Source organism: Monodon monoceros, unplaced genomic scaffold (assembly GCF_005190385.1).
Source record: "Monodon monoceros isolate NGI ecotype Baffin Bay Population unplaced genomic scaffold, NGI_Narwhal_1 Super_Scaffold_7, whole genome shotgun sequence".
Lineage (NCBI taxonomy): Eukaryota > Metazoa > Chordata > Mammalia > Artiodactyla > Monodontidae > Monodon > Monodon monoceros.
Genome location: NW_021703784.1, coordinates 18,518,791 through 18,536,651, shown reverse-complemented (window position 1 = coordinate 18,536,651; position 17,861 = coordinate 18,518,791). Strand labels below are relative to the sequence as shown.

At 46.3% G+C, this 17,861-nt stretch overlaps 1 protein-coding gene across 7 annotated transcripts in view; it reads left to right on the top strand.

Moving 5' to 3' along the window:
• TTC12 (tetratricopeptide repeat domain 12) overlaps positions 1–17,614 on the top strand; it is a 51,413-nt gene extending 33,799 nt beyond the window's left edge. For 5 of the 7 annotated variants that reach the window (XM_029208959.1, XM_029208960.1, XM_029208958.1 and 2 more), the window contains 8 exons: positions 2,758–2,850; positions 3,935–3,995; positions 4,784–4,921; positions 5,379–5,477; positions 5,951–6,019; positions 13,846–13,947; positions 15,278–15,377; positions 16,231–17,614. In XM_029208959.1, coding sequence (XP_029064792.1) covers positions 2,758–2,850; positions 3,935–3,995; positions 4,784–4,921; positions 5,379–5,477; positions 5,951–6,019; positions 13,846–13,947; positions 15,278–15,377; positions 16,231–16,586 — 1,018 coding nt within the window. In that variant the 3' untranslated portion in view covers positions 16,587–17,614. The remainder of the gene's footprint in view (positions 1–2,757; positions 2,851–3,934; positions 3,996–4,783; positions 4,922–5,378; positions 5,478–5,950; positions 6,020–13,845; positions 13,948–15,277; positions 15,378–16,230) is intronic. The other 2 variants (XM_029208955.1, XM_029208961.1) reach the window with 2 other exon arrangements.
• The last annotated feature ends 247 nt before the right edge of the window (positions 17,615–17,861 follow it).

The window sequence follows — 17,861 nt, the reverse complement described above, 5'->3', positions numbered from 1 at the left end:
ACTTATGGTGAAGCTTCAGAGACATGATACCCGTATGCTAGGTAAAATTTTTTCTGCTGCATTTGACAGATTACTTGGCCAAGAGAACTGGTCTTGTTTTTCTCATGTAACAAAAAGACTAAAGATGGTAACAGCTGGTTTGGTGGTTTAACAATGGCAGGGTCAAGGTCTCTGTCCTTCTCTTGACCTTTCCCTCATGGTCACACAAGGCTGCTGCAACTCCAAGCATCACATCCCTCTTTAAGACAGGTTAGCACCAACTGGGTCTGTCCCTTTTATCAAGAGGAGCTACTGCTTTTGTTTCTCTTTGGTCAGAATTGTGTCACATGCCACCCTGGGGGGGAAGATGGTTCCAGCTTCTGTGGTAGAGGCAGGCAGGATAGAACGCAACCCTCCCGCATCCCAGTGTTTGACGTGTCTGAAGACATTGATGTTTTCCAGGTCAAGCATCCTGGTTTCCTCAACCGTTCCTCAGGTGGTTCGACTTCCAGACCCCTCCCAGAACAAGCTGCTAAATAAACCCAGTACCATAAATGTGGGTGACTGGAGGCCGTACTCCTGAATCTAAGAGCCCAGTTTGATGGGCTCTTTTCTGTCTTTATCTCCTGTTATAGCCTAATGGCATCTGGTCCTAATGATATCATTCTTCCTGGCCCTACTCCCACTCCCTACTGTTCCTTCTTGGCTCCCTTTGCAAGCCTCCTTTATGCTGTCATCTTTCCACGTCAGGGACCGCAAGATCCTACCCTTGGCCCTCTTCTTGTCCATGGACCTAATTATCATGTCTAAGTCTCTCTCAAATGTTACAAGGAAACATCCTTCTGCAACTGGGCTCCTTCATCGCAATGTCACAAGTATCATAAACTTAGTGTTTCAAAAGCGGTTCTTCAAACCAGAGCCTCTAGCTGAATTTTCTGTCTTCATAGATAGCATTTCCATCCACCCCGTTGCCTAGGCCAGAATCCTGAGAGCTCCCTGGTTGGCTCCTGCCCACATCCCTGAGAAAATGGTACTTGTCAGTCCTATCTCCTCCGCATCTCCTGGATTCATTTCCTCTGGCTCTCCTGCACCGTCTCCCATCATTACTTCTAGGTCATTGTGAGGCCTCTTTCTTCTCAACTGTGCGTCTTACTCTGCCCCGTCTCAGCTCAGTCCCTTAACCTTTATTGTCTGGAAAACCCCGGTTCTCCCCCCGTTGGATTCCCTGGTTCCGGTACTACCTGCTCTGATCCACCTGCAGCACACCACCAAAGGGATTTGTCCCAAATGCACATCTGTCCTGTTACTTTCCTGCTTAAAATGCCGTAATTACTCTACTGTCTCTAAGACTAGTTCTTGAATTTCTGAGAAATGTAGCGCTTAGGAGTCACCTGGGGGCTTTATTAGAATACAGCTTCCTGGGGCCTCCTCTAGCTCAGAGACTGAGAGGGGTTCAAGAGCCTTCAGCCCTCCCCATACACCCCCACCAAGCAAGTCGTCCACTGCCCACACTCGGGACACAGGCTAACAGGGGAAAGTACACACATTCCAGAAGGCCCCCCGTGACCCAGGCTGGCTCTGCCCAGCTCCCCAGCCTCGCAGCCCTCTGTCCTCCCCGCTCCCTAAGCACTAGCTGTGAGGAAACGCTAGCAGTCCCCAAGTGTGCCTCTGCTATGTATGCCTCATCGTCTTTGAGACGGCTGTGTGCTCAGCCTCAGATGCTCTGCTCCCGTCCCCACGTGTCTGACGCTGGCCTACAAGCTCCTTGGAGCTGGGGCCTTGTCTTGTTTCATCCCTGTGGCTCCAGAACCTACCACATCACCTAGCACATAATGCCCGTAAGTGTTGTTGACTGAACGGACAAAGGGACAAGTAGCCAATGCTGCACTTTCAATGATGCGGAAATGTCATCCTCATCTCCATCCTCCCACAGCTCTTGCCAGGGGGACTCTGTGCCCACTTGACATGTGTCTGTTTCTAACCTATCATCTGACACACGTCCCTGTACGAGACAGGAGCTCAGTACTGTGTCCCAGCACTGAGCACGACACTCAGCACGCTGTGGGTGCTTGGTGTGGGTTTGCTGGATGGACAAATGCCTTCTTCTCTCTTCTGACCTGGCGCTGGTCAGTCTGTTAAGGCAGCCTGAGACTGCATTAGCTTTTCGGCAGCTGCACCGGACTGTTTGCTCGTATACCAGGTTTGCCACTGGCTAAAAATTTGTAAGTTTTTTTCACATGAGTCAGGTATAAACCAGGTCTCCCAATTCTGTTACTTAAACAGAATTTCCAGCTCTAAGTGAAAGACTTTGAGTTTAACTCTCTGAAATTTCATCTGATATATTCAGCAACCTATCAAAATCTTGTTAAATCTTGATTCCATCCCCCACTTCATTAGGGGGCCTTCCCACTTAGTCATCAGTAGATTAGTAAGGGTGCCATTTAGATGTCATTTGTGTGATTCAACTTGGCCAAGCCAGAGTCCCAGGGCAGAGGCACCAGAGATTCTTTCCAAGTCAGCATCTGATAATCAGTGAACTTTGGTTAAAACTGTTAATTCCCCTGGGCCCTCCCGTTAAGTGGTAGAGCCATTCCCACGGGAGGGTGTCTGCCTCATTGGGGTGGGCAGGGGCTGGGCTTCCTGGTGGGCATGGTAAGGCCCTTTCAGCTTATTTCACTCAGGTGCTGACTCCTTCCTGGCCTCCATGTGAAGCCTCCTTGTTGGGGATGCTGTCAGCGGGAGGTCAGCCCACCCTGAGGGTGTTATGGATTTTTGCAGGTTGTTGGAAGCCCTCGTGTCGTTTCTTGATTTCTCAGATAAGAAGGCCAACTCAGCCATGGGACTGTTCACAGACTTGGCTCTGGAAGAAAGGTAATTTTTGTTTCCAGAAATTGACATTTCTTCTTCAACCTTTGTTGAACTGTCTGATCTTCTAAAACGTGAGGCACACGGGAGGCTAGACCAACTGAGCATCACAAGATTCACTGCGTAGGACAGCTGATGTCCTCAGGGGCCGTGGTCAGCCACTCCCGTTCCAGTCCCTCTAGGTGCAGGGGGCGACCCGGCCCTCAATGAGCTTGGAAGCCGTAACATACTTAGAACAGTAACTCCCCCAGCAAGCAAGTCTGCTATGCGGTGAGGCTTCTTCCCCTAATCAGTGCCTAATAGGAACTGCCTGGCAGACATGTGCTGATTAAATGAGAGAGAAAGAGAGGGAGAGAGGGAAAGAGGGAGAGAGGGAGGGGGAGGGAGGAGAAACACAGTAACAAAGTAGAGCCCTCCCGGGCCGCCAGTGGCAGTATGGGTAACCATCCCCCGTGCTTTTTTTTTTTTTTTCTTTGTTTAGCTGCTGCTGGGGAAGACAGTAAAGGTCTTAGATTTTCATAACTTTTCAGTTTTTTAAAAACTGCATCTTGTTTTGTTTTTGATTTCTTCATCAACTTTAGGGCGTCTTACTTAGGAACCGTCATACAATGAGAGAGAGCTGTTTGTGCTGGCAGCCGGCCATCAGCACGGGCTGGGAGGGTGTACTCGCCTCTCTAGCTGGTGGAGGTGTGTGTGCCTCGGGGCCCTCCTCACAGCTGTGACACGTAAACATGCTTACACCGTGTCTCCTGTTTGCACGGCGCACAGCGTGTAGACTCAAAGCAAGGGGAGGGCAGGGGTGGCGCTAAGTCAGTTCGGCAGAAACCTAGGGATTCCAGCAGCTTCTGCATGAGAGAGCCACCCTCTGAGATCTGTTGTTTAACGTCAAAGGCAAGTCTCCAGGCTAAGAAAAAGTAAAGCCACATTACCTGCCCAGTGACGACCTTTTTCGGTTCCGAATGAATCATCCATGCAGGGGCAAATCACACGGGCCCAGGGTTGGACGGTCTGCTCCATCACCCAAGATGCTGTATTTATGTTTTAGTTTGCACGGGGTAGAAATAAATCATGGCTGATGTTCTCTCGACAGATTCCAAGTCTGGTTCCAGGCCAGCCTTCCAGATGTTCTCCTGGCACTGACGGGCGTGCTGGTGAGTAAGCCCTCATTTTATCACCTGTGACAGACCCTTTTGGGAGCATGAGCAGGGCTGTTTCAACACAGTTTACACCCCAGAACTCCTGTTGCCTCTCAGGTTGATTAATCATTTATTCACAGCTGGAATTTATACAAGTCTTGGTTGTTGAAACAGCTGCAGTGGGGGCAGGTGGAGATGGCATACGGGCAGAGCTGGTTACAGGGGAGGAAAGCCTGCCTGGGGGCTGCAGTAGGTGAAGGTGGAGAGTTTGTCGGTCTCCATCAGTCTTCTTCTGAGCCAAGTCCCGTCATAAGTACCACGTGCAACCCTGTCCCCTGAAAGGCAGTCATCTCGGTCAGGAGGGCAGGTGTGGTGGTTGGAGCTGATGAGGGAGAAAATTGCCAGGCCGGGAGTCCTCCAGGAGAGCGTGCTGTGACTAGACCTGTCCCCAGTGAGCCATAGAAGTTTCAGGGGACCTTAGAGGGCATACTGACACGCCAATATTTCACAGATGTGGAAACGGAAGGTCTGAGAAGGGACAGGACTTGTCCCAGTGCCCCCAGCTAGTTGATGGAGCGACTGGGATTAAGCCCCAGGCCTCCCTATTCCAGACCAAGGTGATTTGGGGTCTCCCCCTCTGTGTGCCTCCTTCCTTTCTGCCAGCGTGACCCCACCGATGTCCCCATGTGGCATAACGCTATCTGGTTCCCAGACATTTTGGTGAGTGAGGGATGCCCCTAGAGATTATTCTGGCATCATTTGTCTGCTCTCTGCAGATTCGCTTTCTCTTCATCCCCTTTTAGAAGAGAGATCCCAAGGTCACCAACACCTCAGCTCTCTGCCAGTGTATTGCCATTATGGGAAACCTCAGCGCTGAGGCTGCCACCCGAAGACAGATGTCTGCCTCTGAAGAATTCAGGGATGCCTGCTTGGGCCTCATGGTATTTCAGCTTTTCTAGTCAAAGTTGGTCTTTTACCTGCTTTGAGAGCACTGGCTTCTTCTTCATTATCTGGCTTTTCCAGAAATTCTGTTTGAGGGTGCTGGGGCCAGTGGCTTACCCCTTCTGTAACAGTAGGTTTGATGGGCAGCTGGCCTTACAGAGTCCTCCAGATCAAGTCTCTTCCACCCCGGAGATGTTCGAAGGGTTTTCTGTGGAGCTGGCTTGAGCACCCATTTCAGCAGCTCCATCTGCAGTTTGAACCCAGGGCATACAACATATGACATGAGGCGCCACACACTCTGTGCTGTAAACCGGGCTCAGACCTTCCCACATCACTTAGGTTCATGACACTGACAATTTTAGGGAGTGTGAGTGATACTGAGACCATCGCCAAGGGGAACAGATGACCATGACAAGCTGCAGGAAGATCATTGATCACCTTGTTTTATTTCCAAAGGCCAAGTGTGAGGAGGATGTGGACCTGTTCAGAGAGGTCATGTATACCCTCCTGGGACTCATGATGAACTTGTGTCTTCAGTCCCCCTTTGTTTCTGAGGTACCGCATTCTTTTCTCCCTACCTTAACCCGTTCTGTTGCAAAGAACTGTTCTCATGTCTGCAAAGAGGATAGAAGCATGGCAGTGCTTCTACACTGGCAATGGGAATGGGGAATGCTGGGTGGATGCTCTGTCCCTGAGTTGCCGAGGGATGGATGAGTCGCTCTGTCAGGTATTGATTCTGAAAACCAGTTGAGCATCCAGGGCGCTGAGCAATGGTGCTAGTTTCATCGTTTACAAAGTCAAATACAATGTGGTCCCTGCTCTCAAGGTGTCACCCTGTAGTTAGGGGAGTTGGACGTGGGAAGAAATGCGAGCGATAGAAGAAGATGTGAAGGAAATGTGGACAGACGTGGTGGTGGCAAGAGGGAGGGAGTGGAGAGTGGTCGGTTCTACTTGAGCACTCAGAAGGAAGAGGCAGAGGACCACGACCAGGATAGGCAAACTCCTTCTCCCGCTCCTTGTTGTTGTAGGTTTGGGCCATGGAGGTGAGCCGGAAGTGCCTGTCTTTACTGAACAGCCAGGATGGAGGAATCCTCACAGTAAGCTTCTCCCAGGGAAATCCAGAAACAGCTTCCTTTGTTGTTCTCCTTTTGTTTTGTTTTGTTTTGTTTTGTTTTGAAGTCACCACACATTTCAGATTCTACTGATTCTCTGAGATATGAGGCAGATTATATACTCCTCAAAACGATGCCCATAGCACATAAATACTGAATTTGCCTATGGTTTCAGGGGATTTGGTGACACCCCCCACCAGTGCCCATCTGTGGAGGCCCTAGAGTCCAGGAACCCCAGTTAAGAATCCCTTTTCTGTAAACTGTGGCCCTTAACAGCTTATCCAAGGTAATCTGTCTGATTTGTCCTATATCAAGCCATCTCTGTGCAAATTGGACAGGCCAAATGATTTTATTTGGAATCTTTCTTCCATAGTCAAAAAAGCCAGACACATATTTTGAAGCCAGTGATTCTGGAGGTTGTTTATGCATAATGGTTTTAGCCCCCTTGGAGATATATGCTGGAATGGCTTTCTTCTGTTTCTGACATTTGGCTAAGAAAATTAAGAAGGCCTATGGTTAGCACAGTGTATCAGGAGGAGAATGTTGATATGATTCAAGAGGCTGTTTGCCATTATCCTGGGATGTGTTCTTCACTTGCATTAGGAATCACCCCAACTTTTATGCCTATTAGGTCAGGGCCCTAAACCTAGAGAAACAATTGGTGTCACATCCAGGGCAGGTCTGGGAAGCCAGCCCTTCAAGGATCACAGCCTGGGCACAAGCCTCTTAGATAGCCTCATCCACCAGAGGGCAGACAGCAGAAGCAAGAAGAACTACAGTTCTGCAGCCTGTGGAATGAAAACCACATTCACAGAAAGATAAACAAAATGAAAAGTCAGAGGACTATGTACCAGATGAAGGAACGAAATGAAACCCCAGAAAAACAACTAAATGTAGTGGAGATAGGCAACCTTCCAGAAAACGAATTCAGAATGATGATAGTGAGGATGATCCAGGACCTTGCAAAAAGAGTGGAGGCAAAGATCAAGAAGATGCAAGAAATGTTAAACAAAGACCTAGAAGAATTAAGGAACAAACACCAGAAGAATTAAAGAACAAACAGAGATGAACAATACAGTAACTGAAATGAAAACTACACTAGAAGGAATCAATAGCAGAATAACTGAGGCAGAAGAACAGATAAGTGACCTGGAAGACAGAATGGTGGAATTCACTGCCATGGAACAAAATAAAGGAAAAAGAATGAAAAGAAATGAAGACATCCTAAGAGACCTCTGGGACAACATTCAATGCACCAACATTCGCATTATAGGGGTCCCAGAAGGAGAAGAGAGAGAGAAAGGACCCGAGAAAATATTTGAAGAGATTATAGTCGAAAACTTCCCTAACATGGGAAAGGAAATAGCCACCCAAGTCCAGGAAGCGCAGAGAGTCCCATACAAGATAAACCCAAGGAGAAACACGTCGAGACACATAGTAATCAAATTGACAAAAATTAAAGGCAAAGAGAAACTATTGAAAGCAACAAGGGAAAAATGACAAATAACATACAAGGGAACTCCCATAAGATTAACAGCTGATTTCTCAGCAGAAACTCTACAGCCAGAAGGGAGTGGCATGATATACTTAAAGTGATGAAAAGGAAGAACCTAGAACCAAGATTACCTGGCAAGGATCTCACTCAGATTTCATGGAGAAATCAAAAGCTTCACAGACAAGCAAAAGCTAAGAGAATTCAGCACCGCCAAACCAGCTCTACAACAAATGCTAAAGGAACTTCTCTAAGTGGGAAACACAAGAGAAAAAAAGGACCTACAAAAAAAAAACCCATAACAATTAAGAAAATGGTAATAGGAACATACATATAGATAATTACCTTAAACGTGAATGGATTAAATGCTCCAACCAAGAGACACAGGCTTGCTGAATGGATACAAAAACAAGAGCCATATATATGCTGTCTACAAGAGACCCACTTCAGACCTAGGGACACACAGAGACAGAAAGTGAGGGAATGGAAAAATATATTCCATGCAGATGGAAATCAAAAGAAAGCTGCAGTAGCAATACTCATATCAGATAAAATAGACTTTCAAATAAAGAATGTTACAAGAGACAAGGAAGGACACTACATAATGATCAAGGGATCAATCCGAGAAGAAGATATAACAATTATAAATATATATGCACCCAACTTAGGAGCACCTCAATACATAAAGCAACTGCTAACAGCTATAAAAGGGGAAATCGACAGTAACACAGTAATAGTGGGGGACATTAACACCCTACTTACACCAATGGACAGATCATCCAGAAAGAAAATTAATAAGGAAACACAGTTTTAAATGACACAATAGACCAGATACGTTTAATTAATATTTATAGGACATTCCATCCAAAAACAGGAGATTACACTTTCTTCTCAAGTGCACACAGAACATTCTCCAAGATAGATCACATCTTGGGTCACAAATCAAGCCTTGGTAAATTTAAGAAAATTGAAATCACATCAAGCATCTTTTCCAACCACAATGCTATGAGATTAGAAATCAGTTACAGCGAAAGAAACATAAAAAAACACAAACACATGGATGCTGAAAAATATGTTACTACATACCAAGAGATCACTGAAGAAATCAAAGAGGAAATAAAAAAATTCCTAGAGACAAATTACAATGAAAACACAACAATCCAAAACCTATGGGATGCAGCAAAAGCAGTTCTAAGAGGGAAGTTTATAGCAATACAATGCTACCTCAAGAAACGTCTCAAATAAACAATCTAACCTTACACCTAAAGGAACTAGAGAAAGAAGAACAAACAAAACCCAAAGTTAGTAGAAGGAAAGAAATCATAAAGATCAGAGCAGAAATAAATGAAATATAAACAAAACAATAGCAAAGATCAATAAAACTAAAAGCTGGTTCTTTGAGAAGATAAACAAAATTGATAACCCTTTAGCCAGACTCATCAAGAAAAAGAGGGAGAGGACTCAAATCCATAAAATTAGAAATGAAAAAAAGGAGAAATTACAGCAGACACCGCAGAAATACAAAGCATCCTAAGAGACTACTACAAGCCACTCTATGCTAATAAAATGGACAACCTGGAAGAAATGGGCAAATTCTTAGAAAGGTATAACCTTCCAAGACTGAACCAGGAAGAAACAGTAAATATGAACAGACCAATCACAAGTAATGAAATTGAAACTGTGATTAAAAATCTTCCAACAAACAAGTCCAGGACCAGATGGCTTCACAGGTGAATTCTATCAAACATTTAGAGAAGAGCTAACACCCATCCTTCTCAAACTCTTCCAAAATATAGTAGAGGGAGGAACACTCCCAAACTCATTCTACGAGGCCACCATCACCCTGATACTAAAACCAGACAGAGATACTACATAAAAAGAAAATTACAGACCAGTATCACTGATGAATATAGATGCAAAAATCCTCAACAAAATGCTGGCAAACGGAATCTAACAACACATTTAAAGGATCGTAATGCCATGATCAAGAGGGATTTATCCCAGGGATGTAAGGATTCTTCAATATACGCAAATCAATCAATGTGATACACCATATTGACAAACTGAAGAATAAAAACCATATGATCATCTCAGTAGATGAAGAAAAAGCTTTTGACAAAATTCAACACCCATTTATGATAAAAACTCTCCAGAAAGTGGGCATAGAGGGAACCTACCTCAAAACAATAAAAGCCATATAAGACAAACCCACAGCAAACATCATTCTCAATGATGAAAAAGTGAAAGCATTTCCTCTAAGATCAGGAACAAGGCAAGGATGTCCACTCTCACCATTATTATTCAACATAGTTTTGGAAGTCCTAGCCATGGCAATCAGAGAAGAAAAAGAAATAAAAGGAATACAGATTGGAAAACAAGAAGAAAAACTGTCACTGTTTGCAGGTGACATGATACTATACATAAAGAATCCTAAAGATGCCACCAGGAAACTACTAGATCTAATCAATGAATTTGGTAAAGTTGCAGGATACAAAATTAATGCACAGAAATCTCTTGCATTCCTATACACTAATGATGAAAAATCTGAGAGAGAAATTAAGGAAACAATCCCATTCACCATTGCAACAAAAAGAATAAAATACCTAGCAATAAACCTTCCTAAGGAGGTAAAAGACCTGTACTCAGAACACTATAAGACACTGATGAAATAAATCAAAGATGACACAAACAGATGGAGAGATATACCATATTCTTGGATTGGAAGAATCAATATTTTGAAAATGACTATACTACCCAAAGCAATCTACAGATTCAATGCAATCCCTATCAAATTACCAGTGGCATTTTTTACAGAACTAGAACAAAAAATCTTAAAATTTGTATGGAGACACAAAAGACCCCGAGTAGCCAAAGCAGTCTTGAGGGAAAAAAACGGAGCTGGAGGAATCAGACTCCATGATTTCAGATTATACTACAGAGCTACAGTAGTCAAGACGATATGGTACTGGCACAGAAACAGAAATATAGATCAATGGAACAGGATAGGAAGTCCAGAGATAAACCCATGTACCTATGGTCACCTAATTTATGACAAAGGAGGCAAGAATATACAGTGGAAAAAAGACAGTCTCTTCAATAAGTGGTGCTGGCAAAACTGGACAGCAACATGTAAAAGAAGGAAATTAGAAGACTCCCTAACACCCTACACAAAAATAAACTCAAAATGGATTAAAGACGTAAATGTAAGACCGGACACTATAAAACTCTTAGAGGAAAACACAGGAAGAACACTCTTTGACCTAAATCACAGCAAGATCTTTTTTGAACCACCTCCTACAGTCATGGAAATAAAAACAAAAATAAACAAATGGGACCTAATAGGACCTAATAAAAGCTTTTGCACATCAAAGGAAACTATAAACAAAACGAAAAGACAGCCCTCAGAATGGGAGAAAATATTTGCAAACGAATCAACAGACAAAGGATTAATCTCAAAATATCAACAGCTCATGCAGCTCAATATTAAACAAACAACCCAATCAACAAATGGGCAGAAGACCTAAATGGACATCTCTCCAAAGAAGACATACAGATGGCCAAGAAGCACATGAAAAGCTGCTCAACATCACTAATTATTAGAGAAATGCAAATCAAAACTACGAGGCATCACCTCACACTGGTTAGAATGGGCATCATCAGAAAATCTACAAACAACAAATGCTGGAGAGGGTGTGGAGAAAAGGGGACCCTCTTGCACTGTTGGTGGGAATGTAAATTGATACAGCCACTAGGGAGAACAGTATGGAGGTTCCTTAAAAAACTAAAAATACAATTACCATATGACCCAGCAATCCCACTACTGGGCATATACCCTGAGAAAACCATAATTCAAAAAGACACTTGCACCCCAATGTTCATTGCAGCAGTATTTACAGTAGTCAGGTCATGGAAGCAACCTAAATGCCCATTGACAGATGAATGGATAAAGAAGATGTGGTACATATATACAGTGGAATATTACTCAGCCGTAAAACGGGACGAAATTGGGTCATTTGTAGAGACGTGGATGGATCTAGAGACTGTCAAACAGTGAAGTAAGTCAGAAAGAGAAAAACAAATATCGTATATTAATGCATATATGTGGAATCTAGAAAAATGGTACAGGTGAACTGGTTTGCAAGGCAGAAATTGAGACACAGATGTAGAGAACAAACATATGGACACCAAGGGGGGACGTGAAGGGGGGATGGTGGTGGGCTGAATTGGGAAATTGGGATTGACGTATATACACTAATATGTATAAAATAGATAACTAATGAGAACCTGCTGTATTAAAAAAATTCTTTTTTGAAAAAAAAAAAAGGGTCATTGTCGGGGGACTGGTTCCAGGGTTGTACAAACCTTCCAAGTAGATCCAGCATATCCTGTTTGTGGCCAGCAAGCCCACAGCTTCTCTGAAGTCAGTCCAGACTTACAGGGCAAAGCTGTTTAACCTGGGCTCCAGGAAGATGTGGTAGGTCTTCAGGTTCCCTGGAACCCCCAGCAATTGTATAGAAAATTCTGAGTGTATGTGCATTTTCATGGGACTGGAGAGCACCACAGCTTTCATCAGATCCTCAAAAATGATACACGACCCCAAAAGTGGTAAGCACCACTGTTCTTGGGTACTTGGGATTTTCTGGCTGGTGGGTCTAAAGCTGGGCCTGCACTAGTTCCACACTGGCTCTTCAAGGACTCTGGGGTAGATGTCCCCAGGACTCTGCTTGGCCACAGCTAGGTGGGTGCTCACCAGCTTGTTGAGCAGGGCAGTAGCCTTAGCAGGGAACCCGGTCCTTTAATACCGTGCTGTCTCTACTGCCTTGGGCCTGAAAAGAGAGCTGTACTGTCAACTGTAGTCACATCCTAGCCCCTGTAGGAAGCAGATTAGGGAAACAAGATAGGTGATATGATAATACACAGGTTTGTCCATTCTTGCTCTGGAGACTTCATTAAAATGAGACTAAAGACATTAGGGGGAAAAAAGGCAGAAACCCACACTGACAAAGTGAACAGGCAAGAGGTCACCAAAGGGTAAGTTATTTTAGCTAGTTTCTGGAAGATGGAGAACAGCTGCCAGACTGGTAATTAATGCGGCAGGGCTAAAGAAGCCTTCGTGTAGAGGACAGATGAGGGGAGCCCAGCTGGGGGGTAACGGGTCTGTCTTGCAGCTCCATGGAAAAGATCGAGAATTCAAACCGCCAGCTACAGCAGAGGACAGAAGTAAGAGATGGGGGGACTGTATCTGGCAGCCAGGTATCTATTCCTCAGGCATAAAATGAGCCATTTTTTCCTAAAGGAATTGAAAGACCAGAGGAAAAAGTTTTGCTTTCTAGTATTTGGGAGTGCCACCTCTCCACCTGTCAGTGGATAAACTTCCCATAAACATAGTGTACCCAAACATACTGCTTTTTTCATAAATGTGACTGGAAAGCTAAGGGTAGATCTCACCAGGCATATCAGGAAAGCCATACAGATAAATAGACGAAGCAAGGTAAGCAGAACATTTGACTCTCAAAAAATAGAGATGAAGTAGAAAACAGAAGAAAAAATTAATAACTATCACTCATGTCTTCAGAAAGATTCAAGATAGTGTTATGGCCATAAAATAGCAACAGAACTATTTTTTTAAAAAAATCAGAACTGGAAAATAAAATCAGTGAAGTCTCCCAGAAAATAGAATAAAAAGACAAAGATTTAGAAAAGATAAAGGAAAAGCTAAAAGTCCCAGAGGATCCATCCAGGAAGTCCACCATCTAATAAGGGCCCTGAACAGGTATCAGAGCCCCACGGGTGATACAGGCCAGGACTTTCTTGCCAAGGGTTGAACGCTGGTCCTGTGTGAAGCTGGAATAAGCTGGGCCTCTGTGCACCCGGGGGCAATGTTGGCGGCCCTTAGAATTGCCTACCCAGCAGCTTTATTATAAAGGACAGTACTTGACTTGCTATCAATTCCTTGGCCATTGTATTTTTAAAGTCAAGGTATTATTTTGCATCTAATACTAATGATTGTTTTTGCCTCACCAAACTACTCGTTGACTTTAAAAGGTCATCAGCATTTTAAGAAAAAAATTCCTATTGAGGTATAGTGGGTGTACAATATTATATATTTCAGGTGTACAACACAGTGATTCACAAATTTTAAAGGTTATGCTCCATGTATAGTTACGATAAAATATTGGCTATATTCCCTATGCTGTACAGTATATCCTTGTAGCTAATTTATTGTATACAAGGTAGTTTGTGGCCTTAACCCCCTACCCCTTTCTTGCCCCTCCCCACTTAGGAACGTTTAATCAGCCTTTCTTTCTGCTTCACTCAGAGAGCTGCTGGCGTTCTTAGCCGCACCCTTGTTTCCTCTCTGAAGATTGTTGAGGAGGCCCTCAGAGCGGGAGTGGTGAAGAAAATGGTTAAATTCCTGAAGGTAAAATAACTTCCTTGGTTACAACCTCCTGAATTTCCGGGAGTGTCATATTTTATTTGGGGAACAGAACTAAGGAGGGCTTTGTTCAGTTAAGGTTCTTCTATTTCCCCCCTGCTAGCTTCTAACCTTCTCGAATGGAGATTCCCTTCTGCCTGTCCACCCAGACTCTGCTCTGACCAGCAGTGTAAGATTGTTGAACAAATAATTGTTCATTAGATGCATCCATAAAAACTGCTTACCACTTAAACCTAACTTTAAAAATGTATGGCCTCTGTCCTCGAAAAAGATGGTCTGAGTGGCTTCAACAAGGTTTCTCAGGTCCTGGTTTTGTTCATGGTTTCCTGCTCATGACGCTTTATCCAGTTACCTGGAGAAGGTTGGAGATAACTCCATTTATGAGATATGTAGGCTGCAGAGTAACCGTGTGGCTTTTAAAAGGATGTTCAGATTTTCCCCGCAATATGAGTGCAGTGAAGCTATGTGAGTTAGTACGAGAGTTAACTAGATTCTCCTGAAGGGGGAGGTGAGTTACTAGGTCGCATCTCTGGGTCCCGCCAGCGATGCATGTGCCCTGTGAGGTTCACTACCCCACGTTACTGTGGTGACCCCACGGGAGACTTACTCATAAAACCCAGGCTGAGTGGCACCAGGAAGTGTGCTCTGTCGGGGGGCTGCTTCTGGGGCAGGGGCGATATTGAGGGGCAGGGTGGTGGGTGTGAGTTTAGGCAGCCACGTGGATGATGACCGTCATTCACTCTGTATAACTCTTGCACACCCACCGGAGCCTGCTGGTTGCATGCACACACATGTGCATTATGCATGCCTTCACACACACATGCATGTTAAAGACCCCACATAGGGTGATTTTAAGGGTTATGATTCGACAGTTGTCACCTCTTAAAATGATCTAGGTTCGTAATGTTCTCCATGCAGGCCTGTCAGCCTGACAGCCTTCTCAAGTCAACCCTCATTCTCAAATGGTGAAATGACATGGGAGGGCCTTTTCCTCCCTTTTTGGTACATCTGCCAGTAGACGGCACCATTCTGTTCTCAGCCACTCACTCCTAAGCCTTCCACAGGTAATTACTCAGGTGTACATGACAGGCCTACATTCATAGCGGGGGTGAGGGCCACGTTAGGGAGGATGTGAGTGACACTGCATCCCAGCAGGGACCAGGCCCACTCGCCAGGAAGCACACGCTATTGTCAGCAGAGCTCTGGCTCAGAAGTCTAGGAAGCCACGAGCACAATCACAGCTGCTCACTGTGGTTTCTGGCCGAGAGCAACCACGGCATTGATTTTATTTTCCTAATTTCACTCTGAAATCTAGGCAGGAGGCCAGACTGCGTCACGTTATGCGGTAAAGATCCTCGCCATCTGCACTAATAGTTATCACGAAGCACGAGAAGAGCTGATAAGACTGGATAAAAGTAAGTGATAGTTTCTTTAAGTGGAGCCCACATCAACCCAGAGATTAATCAAGCCGTGAAGCTGCAAAGGGAACTGCCGGTGAGGAGGGAGGAAAGACTGAGGAGGGATGCGTCACGCCCTCCCCGGACTCAGGCAGTGTGTATGAAGATGACGTCACCTCACCTCCAGCTCTGAAAGCTCCTAATTAGCATTCGGCCGCACACAGGTGCCACATCCTTGCTGGAAGACTCAGCTGGGAAACAGCTCAAAGATAACAGAATCAAAGCTGGGAGCTACCTCCCCACTCCAAGTAAACTGGGATTGTTTGTAAAGCATTCTGCTTAGACTGACCTAACATGGGTCCTCTTCATTCCCAGGGGAAACACCTTAGTGACCAAGGAGAATGGGAGAGGCTGAGCCTGTCTTTAGTCACTGCCCTGTCATGCGGGGCAGGGGTCCTGCTAACGCTCTCCTTCCCACCTCCTTTGGGCCGCACAGGCGTGAACGGGGGTCCCCACTGAGTGAGGGTCAGGAACCTTTCCTGTAGAACCTGTTCCTGGCCCCGCAGGTACAGGGTGCCAGCCCATGGCCTCCCGCTCAGGTGGGGGCTGTCGGGTGGAGCTGAGAGCTTCAGATTGGGGATGTAGAGAGAGCAGACCTGTCTGATGTATAGCCTGCATTCCCGGGACAGCTGAGTCCTGCCAGGCTCTGTGCCGGGCTCCTGAGGTCCCTCAGAGACACAGCCAGGAGCCAGAGAGCTTCAGAGCACTCAGTAGGGATTTGCCGAGTAAGTGACATGTCCATCCACTGCCACCTCCCTGTGCCCCCCATGTTCCACTGCCAGCCTCCTGCTTGTTCTTCTCCACCCTGTAGAGCTCGGTGTCCTGATGCAGCTGCTGGGCTCGAAGGATGAGATTCTGGTGGGCAACGCCACCCTCTGCCTGGGGAACTGCATGGAGGTGCCACACGTGGCCTCGTCCCTGCTGACCACGGACATCGTGCTGGTCTTGCTGAAGCTCGCGGGCGGCGATGCTCAGAAGACGGCCGTGCAGCTGAACGCGGGCATCGCCCTGGGGAAGCTGTGCACGGCTGAGCCCAGGTGCACGGCGCAGCAGGGAGCCCAGCTGCTTCTGTGGAGGATGCCCCCCACCCCCAGGGCACTGGGGAGAGCTCAGGCTGCAGCCGGAGAGGGAACCCGGTTATGGGACAGGGATCTTTCCGGGCACTGACGGCCGTCGTCTTCTGTCTGCTCCATTCCCGCAGTCTCCTCCAGCCACTCCTCTCTCCACCCCTCCTCCCTCGCACACCATCTCCCCTTCTCTCTGTCTCCTTTCTCTCTCCTCTGTTCTCCAGAAACAGACCTCCCCGACTTCATTTTTTTTTTTTTTTTTTTTTTTGCTTGGGACCTAAGCGTATGGGAGAATGTCCTGTAGGGTAAATTCTTGCGCTGGAGAAAACAGACGAGGTTGGGGAGCAGCATGATTAAGACCACCCAATAAGCTTGGACAGGAGCCTGCGCTTGATCTGGGTATCGTGCCTCTCTCAGCCCAGGCTTCCGCCCCGCTCTGCCCCGATCTGAGGCGCTGGAACGCCTGGTCCTCACGTTCCTGGAAGGTGCCCACCTGTGGCTGAGCGTGGTGCCCTGGCACAGGAGGGGGCGCCTTCCATGGTGGGGAGGGCCTCTGGCCTGCCTGCTTCCTTCTCGCACAGGCTCCCCCTCCCACCCCTCCTCTGGAGAACGAGAGGGTGGGCCTGGATGACGTCTACGGTCTTTTCGAGTTCTGTCTGATTGTTCAAATGGAAGGAATGGATAAAATCTTTCTTCTACAGAAAGCAAAGCACATCAGCTAGGATGGGCTCGCTGTGGCAACCTGCTGGGGAGCTCCCAAGAGCAGGTCCCGCAGGTCCCTGTCACATCTGCCACTCACATGGCGAGTGTTGCCGTGTTTTGTGGGCCTCCTGAGGGTCTCCCCACTTTGATCTTTAGGGCTCCCCAGGGCAACAGCTGCTGCCCTGTCCTGATTTCCCAGCCGGCTTCTGCCTGAGGGGGGACGCCTCTGGGGGCCAGGTGTCTGCACCCTGGCATTTATGTCCTGGAGTTTGTGTTCTGATTATGACAGGTTTGCTGCTGTACTGAGAGAGCTTCACGGGATGGAGATTCTCAACTCTACCATGAAGTACATGGACAATTCTTGAGAGACGTGGCGTCCGTGTGAGCTCTGGCTTGCTCCTGTGCCAATAAAGACTTTCTGAATATCCACTCCAGACCTGAATACTGATCTTCAGAGTGCTCGCCTGTTGGTTTCACTGGTCATAAGACTTCCCCAGACTCTCTGGGAAGCAGCGGTTCTAGATAGGAACTAGGTTCCGCCTAACACCGCACCTGCCCCTCTTGCTGTTTTCTGCTGGCAACACGCTAGAAGCGTCAGGTTTTTCAGGAGCGGTGTTTTGGCCTCTGTTTTCCAGCTCTGAAGTGCCAAGACACAGCTGCAGCGGCGTCTGCA